The sequence below is a fragment of the Planococcus citri genome, chromosome 1 (assembly GCF_950023065.1).
Source record: "Planococcus citri chromosome 1, ihPlaCitr1.1, whole genome shotgun sequence".
Classification (NCBI taxonomy): Eukaryota; Metazoa; Arthropoda; class Insecta; order Hemiptera; family Pseudococcidae; genus Planococcus; species Planococcus citri.
Genome location: NC_088677.1, coordinates 45,291,714 through 45,305,742, shown reverse-complemented (window position 1 = coordinate 45,305,742; position 14,029 = coordinate 45,291,714). Strand labels below are relative to the sequence as shown.

At 31.2% G+C, this 14,029-nt stretch overlaps 1 protein-coding gene across 2 annotated transcripts; it reads left to right on the top strand.

Moving 5' to 3' along the window:
- Positions 1-1,138: 1,138 nt before the first annotated feature.
- LOC135832246 (uncharacterized) lies at positions 1,139-13,757 on the top strand. Of its 2 annotated transcripts, none has more exons than XM_065345379.1 (31): positions 1,139-1,350; positions 2,773-2,980; positions 3,299-3,472; positions 3,583-3,764; positions 4,730-4,940; positions 5,045-5,117; positions 5,229-5,382; positions 5,472-5,658; positions 6,088-6,231; positions 6,507-6,657; positions 6,742-6,824; positions 6,900-7,056; positions 7,134-7,275; positions 7,364-7,478; positions 7,562-7,711; positions 7,816-7,905; positions 7,988-8,127; positions 8,202-8,430; positions 8,513-8,648; positions 8,761-9,018; positions 9,130-9,376; positions 9,460-9,649; positions 9,760-10,096; positions 10,197-10,474; positions 10,555-10,701; positions 10,828-11,046; positions 11,130-11,293; positions 11,384-11,591; positions 11,684-11,775; positions 11,878-12,113; positions 12,189-13,757. In XM_065345379.1, exons 2-31 carry the CDS (start codon positions 2,888-2,890, stop codon positions 12,284-12,286), a joined length of 5,085 nt encoding a protein of 1,694 aa, XP_065201451.1. In that variant the 5' UTR covers positions 1,139-1,350; positions 2,773-2,887; the 3' UTR covers positions 12,287-13,757. The 2 variants fall into 2 exon arrangements, with proteins under 2 accessions (XP_065201451.1, XP_065201450.1); XM_065345378.1 differs by having other exon boundaries at positions 8,513-8,681.
- The last annotated feature ends 272 nt before the right edge of the window (positions 13,758-14,029 follow it).

The following is a 14,029-nucleotide window of genomic DNA, read 5'->3' as shown; positions in this document are numbered from 1 at the left end:
TTTTTGTTTCGGATTAATGATTCGATATCATGAAAGGATACCCTTTTGTAAATTACCATCGTAAAGTACGAAACCCGGTTATGTTATGTAGGTTTATGGAATGACATTGAAGCTTGAAAAGTTAACAAGCTTTCAAAATGTTAGCATAGGTATAAAATAAACCTTATACAGTGCTACATTATGGAGTCTCAAGTATTGATAATTTTGATCAATTTCTCTCGGAAAACTTGTTGAGTTAAGAGGCGATGATGTGTGCTGACTCTTTCGTTTTGTGAAGGCTTTGACCAAGGGTATTCAGTGTTTTGATTTTTTAATGCATTTTTCGCATGTTATTTTTAACTATACTTATGCCCAAAATTTATATTAAATATATGGCCTTTGCGTGTTACTCGTGAAGTTTTTTTCCCCAAATGAGGGCAACAGATATCGGTTAATCCCGAATTTTTTGTTGAATTATGGAACATCTACGAGTGAGATAAATCTAAAAGTTTACCTGATATCTTGTGAAAAAAAGTCTTTTGTAATTTTGAGCGTATTTACATATATTCACTTTTAGAGTAGGTCGTAGATTTCAACTAATGCCATGTTTTTTTTGTTTTTTTAATTTCTTCATATAACTTATTGTTTAATTTGTAGTAGTGATGGTTAATAATTGACTTTTTTTTCAAATTTCATTTTGCATTTTTTGGAGATTGATCGAGATTACGCTTCAAAATGTGAAGTTTTAATAAATTCGCTCTTGGCACATACAAAATAAAACAAAAAATTTTTATAATTCAAAAAAATTATTTTTTCAAACCTTTTGTCTATTTTGATAATTTTTTTTAATTTTGAAAATTGTATCAAATTCTTTAATTTCATATTTAGGTACCTAGTCACCAGTTTTTTTTTTCAAAATTCGCCTAATTTTTTCAAACAAAGCAAAACCTTTCAGATGAACAGAAAAAACATTATCAAATGAATAATGTTATGTATTTAAAATTATATACCAAGAAAGGATTGCTTGCTATGTGAACAGAAAATCATTATGATAATTTTTTAATTTTCAGTCGTAGATTGTTGCTGAGCGTTTTGTGAAGTTCGCGCAAACTCAAGCCACAAGCTAACACGATAATGCCCTACACATAATTTTAAAATAAATATTGTTTTCAGTTACCGATTCACGTCCACCACTTGTACATCAAAAGGCGAATGATGAATCGGTTTTTATAATTGACCAATAGTACGAGTAGATTCGTAATTAAAACGTTACTTCAATTTTCGATAATCGTTAAGTTGGTGTTGTGTGGTTGTTCGTGTGGGTGTTTTTTGAGTGATTATTGACGTAAAAAATCATAAAAATGATCTAAAGTGAGTTTTATTCTATTTTTTTTTTTTTTCAAAAACGATTTTTACGTGATCGCGTGATTTTTGTTAGGGAAAATTTGCTTTTATTGAGTAGATGTGTTGAGCGATGCTGTACATTATTTGTTAATGAATGTGGTGAAGTAAATTATTTATAACAAAAGATGTACAAGTATTACACTTCTCGTCGTGGTTCCTAAATATAAATACGACTAATACCTACTGCCATCTTCGTTACTGTATTTAGAATGTTTTAATAGGTAGGTAGTCTTTCTTAATGCAAGTTGAAATGTTTGGTAGTACCAAAAGAAAAAGATCTTTAATTGAATTTCCCATCAGATTATTTTCATTTGATTTTTTATTGATCGAAATTTATCGAAAATGATTATTGTTTTAGATTTTGAAAATACTGAAGTGAATTATAACGTGCCAATAAATTAATAAAGCCTGCATTATTAATCAGACGAATAAATTAAAATAGGTGATATTTTTTGTTGATTTATTAAACGGTCGGTCGGTATTTGAATATTTCCAAGTTGATACATAGTTTTTCTTATTCAATCATTAAAAATTTTTCATTCTTCAAGAATAGCATTTTTTGTGATTTGTCTTTATAAGTTTATAGTATAGACTCTTACTCTATTCAGCGCTGGTAATGAATGTACAAATTCTATTTGCGTAATTTGCGATATTTTTCATGAGTTATCAGTTTTTAATACGATTAAGAGATTACTTACATGATGGGCGAAGAAAGCAGTCTAGTTTTAATAAAGTCATGCGCGTATTGATGATTTTATACTTACCTTTTCAACTTTAAGGCTCGAACATTCAAATACCTACTTTGAGTATATTTAAAGGAATTCAAGATATCCAAATTACAATACATTATGTAGCAATGGCATTCAAGATACTACAATTAATTATTATAATCTTTTGAGTCAACCTACCAAGATTATGTACTTTACAAAATAGGTAGTTTCATCGCAGCTTATTGTTTGTATTTTATTGACGAAGAATACCTACCTTCTTGAATAGCTTCCAACCAAATTAACCTTTTAAATGTCGATGTAGGTTCATTTTTAAAGGTAATAATACATATTTATGAAACTGATCTTCGGTTACTCTCCTTATAAAATGTAATATGTACTTACTTATTCAAAAAAATGAAATTCTTATTGGAGAAATAAATCCCTACATTATATTGAATCGTGAGATGAAGCGTAGTTGTAGCGTTGTGAGTTTAGGTATTATGAGGTTATCATTGGAGTTTGCTTGCGCAATTATTCATTTTTTATGTAGGTACAGATAGGTACCTACTTTGGTAGGTAACTCTTTGAAGAATGACTATTTTCTGTAAATTTTATTTAATAATTTCGTTTGCACGTATTATGGATTTTCTACACGTCTGTCATTTTTTTTTTTTTTTAGGCATGAAAAATACTGATCACGAAAATGGAATCAGTTGAACATCATTCAAAAGAAAAACCATAATGGTGGATTGAATTAGAATTGATACTTATTCAAGGCACGACCTCATCTCAGAATGAAAGGTTTCGATTTGTATTTCAGCCAATTGCGAGCAATGCTTGCGAGGAATGCGACCCTGAAGAAAAGAGAAAAAAGGAAAACGTTTGCGGTAAATCAAGTTGTTTTTTCATTTCATTAGTGAAGAAATTATTGCCCAAAAATTTTCTTCCAAACTTCATACCTTCTTATTAAATTTTAACTTATTATGAAATTATTTCAAATTATGTAAGTAGGTACATAGTTTGATGTTCTTTTTGATACTATTTTTATAAGTTTTCCTCTTGTTTTCATTACTTGCTCATTCGTTTAGGTACCTTTCCTACCCACCTTCTTCATTTTTCAAATACCTATTTATTACGATAAAGTTGTTCTGTGTATCGTTCCAGTTTGGAATTTTGTTAATTTTGAATTCTATTCTGCGTTTTAGGAGGTGATATTGCCTTTATATTCATTCGCAGTGCTTGCGTTTTTGAAAATATCGATACCAAATCCGAATTTTCCTGCTGTCGATAACCCATCGTTCTCCTCCAGAATATTCGATAATTACTCGTTGCATTTAAATTACACGTTGGCCGTAATTCCTAACAGTACCGAAGTGCAGGTAAGATGAAACTGAGATTTTCTGAAATATCGAGTATCTCTACCTAGGTCTTAATTCTTTTTAAGAAAAGTTGGAAATGAAAGATGAATAATTAATTGTTTTATTTTCAGATTTTCTTAGAGGAAATGAGCGAAAATTGGGATAAAATTCGAAATAATCAAGGTAATAAGATGAATTTCATAATGTTTGAAACAAAGGAAGACTTACAAGAACAATATTGGCATGACCCGTCATCGATACAAACCGCTATTATATTTAAAACTAACGACCCAGCTGGAGATGTGGTTTTGGAGTACGTTACCTCTTACTTCTACCTTCTTACTTTATCTACCGTATTTCAAAGACGAACTAAAAGATAGCTCATTATTCAATATTTTATAAAATAATATGCTTTTCAATTATGTATTTCCTAACTGCCTAGCACAATAGAACTGTTCCTTAAAAAAAAAAAAAAAAATTGAAAACGTAGATTGTAGGTTTACTGTTATTCTCAATACGAAAGTAGGTACCTACCTAATACTATATTTATATTTCATCTGAGTGTGAATTGAACAGTCAAGTTATGATTGTATTTTTTGGTTTATTCGTTTGAATTTCAAAATTTTCCGGCTGGCTAGATTATCCATAATAATGCACTTTGTGAATAATGCAGTCGAGCATTCATGATTCAGTTTCGATACAGGGTTTTCCGGAATCACCTGCCAAAATTAAACTGTAGATAGTACTCGAGGAAACAAACAAAAAACGTTACTACGACTGGTTGACTATCTTGTGAATTGAAGGGGCCACGTGCTTTGCAAAACTCAAAATTTACTAATTTTGAAAAAAATCATCAAAATAAGAAAATGTTTGAATCATTCAAATTATGCTCATAAACCATAGTACTCGAGTGGACGAACAAAAGATGTTATTATGACAAATTGCTTATTTTCAAAATTGAATGCGCAAACATTTTTTGTTCGTCCACTCAAGTACTATGGGTTATGGGCATAATTTGAATGATTCAAACATTTTCTTATTTTGATGATTTTTTCAAAATTAGTAAATTTTGAGTTTTGCAAAGCACGTGGCCCCTTCAATTCACAAGATAGGCAACCGGTCGTAGGCTCGTAGCAACGTTTTTTATTCGTTTCCTCGAGTGCTATTTATACTGTTGAATATTGACGGACGATTTTCGGAACACCCTGTTTGTAAATTGAAATGGTATACCTACTGTTAAGAAGCTAGGTATTTATATAAATGATTTTCTCTTCATAGATATGAAATTCGAACAAACCCTTCATTCGTATCCGCTCCTACGTCCGCTGAATTGTATTCACAGCCATTATCATGCCGAGAAAATTCTCATATTCTGGCCAAAGCGTTGGAACAGAGTCATGTATTAAAAGTTGAAGACTGCCCTGCTTACCAGTATTATGCTTCTGGCTTCGTAACGTTACAAATGCTGATTGATTATACGAAAATTGCGGTTAGTTGATTTGCGAAGTTGTAAGAATGTCTCAAATTAAGTTAAGTGAGCATTAGTAGGTAAGGTACAATACATATTTTATTCGATGGGTATCTATTTTATAGCTGGTCGCTGGAGAAAATTTTGATATAAAGCAAATGCAGCTGCAATTATTCCCGAAAGAAGCATTTACCGCAGGTAAACATCCAACAGTAATCTTATATTCTTACCGCGAATCGTTACTTTGATCTATAATAGCCTACCTAATTAATTACTTATATAACATTTCAACGTTTCATTTATTTCCAGATTGGAATATATTATTCCGATTAGTCATTCCAGCTTATTTAGTGATGTCATTATCGCAATTCGTTACTTATTTACTCATGTTGGTAGTAACAGAGAAAGAGAAAAAAATTAAAGAGGGGATGAAAATAATGGGATTAAAAGATTCAGTATTTTGGTAAGAAAAAAAAGTGATAAAACTAGGTATGGACATGTTTGTATTTTTATAATAATTCTAATGATAATTAATGAGCATAATTATTATAGGTTATCCTGGTTTATCGTGTATGGGGTTTTCGTTACTGTTATGTCCATTGTAGCTGTCTCAAGCATGTTTTTGTTGGGTGTATTTCAGCATTCTAACTTTTTTCTAATATTTTTATTAGTCCTTTTGTACGAATTTTCGATAATTTTCTTCAGTTTTATGCTGACTCCATTTTTCAATAATGCGAGGGTAAGTTGATAATGTTACAGGTTTGTTTGAACGCTTTCTGCATGAACTTGAATAATTTAATCTATTATAATATCGCATTGCGCGTTTCTTTAGCTTGGTAAAATTCATCATTAAGAGGGGACATGAAATAAAAGATACATTTTTCAAAGAAATTTTCGTTTTAAGTAATGTTATTTTGCGTGAGCTTTTGTGAATAAATCTCTGACGCGTTAGAAAGTTGACAAACGTGATACATCTCGAGTCTACCAGAAGTGAAGAGAAACCTTTCAAACTTTAACAAATGCCTACATTTATTTGAGTTTCTAAAAGCGCTCAAACAGATTTTCTATTTGCTTTGATATTTTATGTTTGCTTTGGTATAAAAATTAAGTAAACGTATAGCATCTACCTACATCGGCTAATTTATTTCATTTTTTTTTAATTTTATAGAGTGCCGGAATTATGGGTAATTTTATCATAAACATATTCAGTTTGTTATACTTCATCCGTGTTTTTATCTCAAAAACCAACACTACACTTTTATGGTCAATGTCACTCCTCAGCCCAGCAGCATTTACTTTGGCTATGGATAAGGTGAATAATTTAGACGCCTTCAGATATGTATTTGACGCGACATTTACCTATACCTATACCTGCGTAGAAGTATTTTGTGGCATTGATTTTTTATTTTTTTTTGTAAAATACGAGTAAACGCAGACAATCTGAATGCGTACCTATGTACTTGACTATAAACAATATCGATTGATTTGTTGTAGGTTAGGGTTTGTAAAATGATAATTGCATTACCTAATAATCATAAAGAGAAAGACTCATATTAAAAGTCTATTGAATTTTTCTCATGTTTACAGGCTTTAACGATGGATATGAGCGGAAATGGGTTATGTTTTGATAACTTATGGGCTGGCCCCGGATTATCTTTCGGCAGCAGTTTAATTTTCTTATGTTTCGATAACTTTTTATACGCTATATTAGCTTATTATTTGGATTTGGTTATTCCTAGTTAGTATTTTAAACAATGGCGCGTAATTATTGCTCGTTGCTGAAATGTTACATCTCATAACTTTTTGTTTCTTTATTTTATAGGTGAATATGGCGCGAAAAAAGAACCATGGTTTTTCTTGAACCCATTTTGTAAACTTTTTCGCTTCATTTTCAAACGCGAATCTGTAAGTTGGTATCATTTTAAAAATGCATGTATTTTAATTTTATATTATGAAAAACTGACGAAATACTTTATTTAGAGCACAAAACCTAAAAATTATGCCACTTCTGATTTTGCCAATAATAATGATATCGAACCGGTTGCCAATTGTTTGAAGGATAAAGTTGGAATTGAAATAGTAGGTCTTCATAAGCATTATTCTCCTTGTCGAGGAGCTCAAGTTTCAGCGATTAATGGTGAGATTAATAAATCTAATAAATCACACATGTGCGTAGTATTTCGATGTTGATTTTTTTTCCACGAAAATGTCTAGGCATAAATCTGACTATTTATGAAGGACAAATAACTGCGATTTTGGGGCACAATGGCGCTGGAAAAACAACGTTGTTCAATATATTGACTGGTATGACAAAGCCTACTTCGGGAACGGCGTACATTTTCGGGCATGATATCCGGTAATTTTTTAAAAATCTGTTCATTTTTTATTTCATATTTTTTTGGGAATAAATTATCTAAGTAATTTGACATTTTAATTCTGTTTAGAAAATCTGAAGAATTGAGTACTGTGAGGAAAATGTTTGGAGTTTGTCCTCAACATGATACTCTATTCGATAATCTAACTCCGAGAGAGCATTTGAAATTATTCAGCGCGATCCGCGTAAGTTGATTTATTTAAAGTGTATTTTTTTAAATTTAATTTTTGCGATTCGAATACCTATTGATATTATCTTTGTATCTTAGGGAATTCCTGTTTCAGAACAAGAGGATGAAATTGTTCGGACTTTACGAAATGTTGACTTGACTGATAGAGCGGATACCTACACAAAAAATCTTAGTGGTGGTCAAAAACGAAAACTCTCTGTTGGAATTGCCATAATTGGCTCACCGAAAGTGAATACCTATAATAAATTTGTTTTTGTAATTTTATCGATAATACTCGAGTCAGCAAGAAACGTTATTTATATCGATATCTGCATTATTTAATGTTATTTTAGATAATGATTTTCGATGAACCTACTGCCGGTGTTGATCCTTATTCCAGACGTTATATGTGGTCTCTGTTGCAACAAAACAAAGCTGGAAAAGTAAGAATTTTATGAACTTTTATTGACATGCCTTTTTTCTTGCTAATTTTTCATTAATTTTTTTTTAAAATGTAAACTTCAGGTTATTTTATTGACGACTCATTTTATGGATGAAGCGGATATTTTAGCCGATCGAAAAGCTGTAATTTCTAAAGGTCAATTACGATGCGTAGGTTCATCTTTGTTTTTGAAAAATAAATTTGGAATTGGATATCATTTGACGTGAGTTGGAAATTGTGTTTTTAGAACTCTATTCACAATAAATATTAAACATGTTTTCAAATTTTTATTTATAGGTTAGTTCTCGATGCTAATAATATAGGACAAGATATAGTCAGATTAATCAAATGTCATGTACCTGAAGTTGAAGTCGCTCGTCAACATGGTAAAGAGTTATCGCTCATTTTACCTCATCATTGTGTTAATAAGTTCGCCGCTCTCTTCGCCGAATTGGAGTACGAAATAAGTCATGGAAATAGATTCAAAATCAGTAGTTACGGTATATCGATGACTACACTGGAAGAGGTAATAACCAGTACCTATTGTTTGGTTTGTGTTAATTTTTTTCTTATAACTACGAGTAAATTGCAACATTTGAAATTCACAGGTATTCTTATACTTGGAAAAGAGTGAAGAATTAGACGATGAAGAGGGTAGCATAGCAAATAGAATCGTTAAAAAACGTCTCGGTAGTAAATCTAGATCTGTAAGAAGACGTCGTATTTCCGCTCATTCTGCCAATAGTGAGAATATTCAATCTTATGAAGCTTCTTGCGGTAATTTTTGCAAACATGAAGCTATAAAATTATCTCAAATTTGCTTAATATTATATTATTGCACTAATATTTTACTCAGCTCGAATACCTGAGAATATTGGAGAAAGACGACCTTCCAGTCCTGTTACTGGTTTGGGACTGCATTCAATTCAAGTGAACCCAAATGCTCTACAAACATCAATAGCGATGATCAAACTTCGTTTGCTAAATATTTGCAGAGAACCTTCTCGGTTCATACTAGTGGCCTTGGTTCCTCTGCTGTTTTCAGCTGCAGGATTATATCTGGATGTGAAAACCACGCATGACAATAAAATGAAATCTTTACTATTGAACGAAAGTAAGTGTTTCGAATTATTAATATCATCACACCTTATCTCCTTGAAATAATTTACCTACCTAAAATGGTAATTCTATAGGTATCAATTAATTAACATCTCTATCATTTTAGGTACCTATGAAAATTTTTCGATCTCTATTCCTCAAGAGCAAAGTCATTTAGATTTCGTTCAGTATTTGAATATTCCATTGTATCCTTTATTCGAAGGCAAATCAGATTTACTAAAAAGTAAACCTCACGTCGGAGCCTTTAAAGTATCCAAATGTTGTAAAGAAATCGACATAACGATTTTTTATAATGATACCGCGATGCATTCTTTACCAATAATGATAAATACTCTAAACAATGCGCTGTATAAGTGAGTACAACACGATTATGATGAATCTTTAAAGTGTAAAAATCACTGTTTATACGAGTAAATGTGTATTTGATATTTTCCAGGATGTTTGTAAAAGAGAAATATAACGATACTTCAGAAGAAGCTAAGATAATAACTAAATCTTTTCCATTTTTGACAAAATCTCAACCAGAAAAGTTCGACGTTGGATTATTCTATTGTGCAGTATGTCTTGGAGCCGCATTTTGTGCCATTCCTATAATTTTTGCTACCGATTATGTGTATGATAGAGAAGTAAGATTACTTTTTCATTATTTTGCGAATGGACATACCTACTTAATTATAGGTAATTATTTGCCTGTTTAATTCTTATTGATTGATTTGTACTCGTATTTGCATTTCAGATAAGAGCCAAAAATCTATTGAGAGTGAATGGACTGAAATTCCCTCTTTATTATGGAACCTTTTTCGTAGTGTTAGTTTTCATGATGTTGATTATTTTGTCTTTGCACTTGTCGCTGATAAAGTTTTTCGACTTACCCCCATTCCGTGAACCAGCAGCGTTCAGCATATTGGCATTTTTATTGATTCTTTATGTTCCTTGTTCTATTTTATTTTCATCCACTTTATCATATCTGTTCAACAAAGCTGAAACCACGCAATCCATTTTGTTAAATTTCGCTTCGTTTATTGGCCTTTTACCGTTTGGATTGATAGTTCTACTGGATTTGATCAAAGTTGGTAAGAAACATCATTTTTTTCAAAAAAAAAAAAATCATTAAATAAATCAACTGTCAACACAGATCTAATATTACTTCTGCATGCTGTTTTTTTTATACAGGACCAGCATATATGTTTACTGTGCACACAATATTCTCATTACTTGATACATTTTATTTGCCGTTCGCCATAATTTATTTCGTGGGGCGAGTTTTCCTGCTTTGTTTGGCAAACGAAGCTTGTGTCTATCTTACGATTACAGATTATTTTACCCCAGAGATCATTATAATTTTGGCTTCGTGTTTATTACAAATTCCTCTATTTGTTGTTTTACTACGAATGCTGGAATTGTGGAAATGCGGGCGTTCGATGAAATCTTTCTTCATTTGTAGCAAAAAAGTAAGAATGATTTCAATTTTGTTGTATATAATTCTCGGAGTACCTCGTGGTATTATTGTCATTATTATTTTTATTAAAAGAAAACTGTGAGTGAAAGCAGCATAAACATCGTTACGTCAAATGATGATGAAGATGACAACGATGATGTCAAGTTTGAAAAATATCGCGTCGCTAATTTTATGAATTCTATGACGGATTCTCCAGATCATCCTCTTATAATAGTTCAGGTGAATACATTTTGTTATCTAATCAGATACCTAGCTTTTATCTGGTTCATGAAATACATATATTTTTTTAATATAATAATGTTGATATGGGAGCGGTGTCTGATAATTATTGGTAAATTATTGCAGGACTTGAAAAAAGAATATGGACCAAATCTGAGCAAAAACATGTTCCATAAATGTTTCCCTAAAAAGAAGAAAGAATCGAAAAATTCGAAATTGGCGATTGCTAATATATCGTTCGCTGTCGGCCCTGGAGAAATTTTTGGTTTACTTGGGCACAACGGTGCTGGCAAAACAACTGCTATGAAGATTATTATTGCCGAAGAAGTACCTACGGAAGGAAATGTACATTTTTATTTCAAAACTATTCTAATATCACAGCTGATGGTACCTACATTGAATTTTTTTGGCGTTTCTTTTCTAACTAGATTCAAATAAAAGGAACAAACATTATACAAGGGAGTTTGGGAGAAGTATTCAAGTATTTGGGGTATTGTCCTCAGAGTGATGTATTATGGAAAAATATTACTGTCAGGGAACATATTGAGCTCTACGCTGCTATCAGAGGAGTTCCTCCTGAAAAAATCAACGAGTAAGAAATGTATTAATTGAAATCAACGCAACAACCTGAGGGACAAATTTTTTATAATTATTTATTTATTTATTTATTTATGTTACACAGAATTGTCAATACATATCTTACCGCTCTTCAAATTCAAGAACATGCTGATAAACTTTCACATCAATGTTCTGGTGGTACAAAAAGAAAACTTAGTTTTGCCATAGCCATGGTAGGCAACCCATCTGTCGTATTAATGGACGAGCCCAGCGTAGGAATGGACCCGCACTCCAAACGCTTCTTGTGGGATACAATCTTGTGCAGTTTTCAAGTAATTTCATTTCTGACTCATTCAGTTCTTGATGAGATGTTTCCATTTTCTTCGAGAACCGTCTTATTATTTTTATATTAATATAATTATAGGGAAGTAGAGGTGCTATTTTAACAACGCACGCTATGGAAGAAGCCGATGCTCTTTGCTCACGAGTTGGTATTATGGTGAACGGTAAATTAAGGTGAAGGAATTTTTATTCATTTTTTTTCATTCGTATTCTTCAAACGTTCTTTCATCTTTGTTTCTCACATGTATTTTTAAATTAAATTAATTTTTTTTGCAGATGTATAGGTTCGACACAACATTTGAAAAACTTATACGGTGCTGGATATACTTTGGAAGTTAAAATCAATTCAGATGATGGATCCGGCACTGAGAAAGAGGAAAAAATAAAAGAATTTGTTAATAACGTGTTTCCCTTAGCTACTTTGGAAGAAACATTCACCGATCATTTGGTATTCAGTATACCTCAATCGTCTGTCAGGTCTTTAGCGCATTGTTTTTCAACAATCGAGAATGGCAAGTACTCTGGTTACCGAAGTGTTAATTTTTCCTGCAAATTATGTTTTTATTTACCTATTTTTTTTTTCTTAGCAAAAAACACATTATGTATCGAAGAATACAGCTTCAGTCAGACAACTTTGGAGCAAGTGTTTTTAAAGTTCGCTCACAGTGACACAAAATTATATTGAGTGCAGTTGACGAATTTTGTTTTTTGTTACCTCAAATGACGTATTTCTTAGTTACCTTCTGACATTACCTTGTTAAATATTACATACATTTTTATTGCGTATGGATATAACGTACCAACGTCGAGTTTCAGCAAACATGTTCAAATACCTATGAAATATGTATGGTGCAATGGCGTGTTATTTCTTTTCCGTCTAAAATATATATTTTTGTTTCCCGGAAATGTGATACTAGTATTAGCACAAGTATCGAACTGTTTTGCGAAACACTATTGATTATTTTATTATTTATTTATTTTTTTGTGATTAAATTTAAATATTATGTGTACGTATGTGTGTCGAAAATGAATGAACAAAATGAAAAAAAAAATAACGAAAAGGATTTTTATGGGTTTTAAGTGTAAATAATTGCCTATTGGTCTCGTTTGATAATAAAAATAGATACTAAACTTGCGCGTATTCATTATTTTTCTATTTCTGTTTTGTTCATTTTTTTCTTTTATGTGTCGATTTTTTTATACATGATATTATGTATTGGGTGAATTTAAATTATGAACATTTATATACAATACTAATGCAATCACATATTTTATGTACGAATGTTTTGAAAATATTTTTATAACAATTGAATCGGTCAGTACGGAAAGGTAACAAGTCACATTTTTGAAAAAAAATTTTTTTGCGGAAATGGGGGTTTCAAAGTACGGCGGATCGACTGGTGATGTCAGATTTCCGCAAAACTGCCGGGAAAGTGGTATTTGGGTGCAGAAAAAGGGCGGATCCGCATTTATGACTTTTTTGTAAAATGTTTTAAATTACTTGAAAAATAACTAACATTTTTGAGAAGACCATTTTTTGAAATTTAAGTTAATCTCTGAACTGAAAAATGATGAAAAAATTAACAACTTCGGCAAAAAGTCTTAGAACTCAAGGGGTTTTTGGTCAATTTAAACGAGATAGCAGTCTAAATGATGTACTTAGATGTAGAATCAAGCCCCATTCGTGCCCGAGAAATTTCAAAAGAAATTTTGTCGATTGAGTGCAGAAAGGGTCTAAGTCCCATTTGTTTAGGCAGCAACAGCACCGGCGCACGTGAATATTTTTTTTTGGAAACTGCGCTAAAAGTTGTGTCTTGGGGTCCTCTTTCAATGACCTTAAGCATGTTTACTAAAATTTTTTGATTTTTGAATGAATCAGTTTTTTGTTATTCCTGAAAAACGCAAAAATGGACTTATCCCCTTTCCGTACTGACCGATTCAATTATTTGAATTATTGAAAGTTTAAAAATTAAATTTCAGCGATGTTGAATGTTGATATGAAAAAATGTGTGATTTCATGTTTCAATAATTATTTTCTATGTGTTTTTGTTTTATAAATTTACTATTGGAATTATTTATGTACTTGGTTGGATTATTATTTTTATGTTATGATGAAGATGATGTTGATTTGTTGAATGAATAAAATGGTGATTATACTTTTTGTTTTTATAAATTTTCATCTCATGTTGAATTTTTCAGTTCCAATAGTTGAGTTATTATTAATAGTGATAGTGAATAGTAATGATAATGAACAATGATTACTGAGAATGATAAATTGTGAATTAAAATTGAATATCATTTTATTACTTGGGAGAACCGAGTGGAAGAACGGGAAGTATCAAAGTTCAAGCTGTTGTATTATGATAATTGATGTGTTAAAGGTTCAAGTTCAAAATTTCAAATAATATATTATATTATTATTATTTTA

What these genes read in the sequence shown, in the direction of transcription:
- LOC135832246 (XM_065345378.1), top strand. Translation starts at nt 2,888, where the DNA reads ATGAAAGGTTTCGATTTGTATTTCAGCCAATTGCGAGCAATGCTTGCG. An exon ending in GCTGGAGATGTGGTTTTGGA is followed by an intron (nt 3,765 to 4,729) that starts GTACGTTACCTC and finishes TTCTCTTCATAG; the next exon opens with ATATGAAATTCGAACAAACC. An exon ending in CGATGACTACACTGGAAGAG is followed by an intron (nt 8,431 to 8,512) that starts GTAATAACCAGT and finishes TGAAATTCACAG; the next exon opens with GTATTCTTATACTTGGAAAA.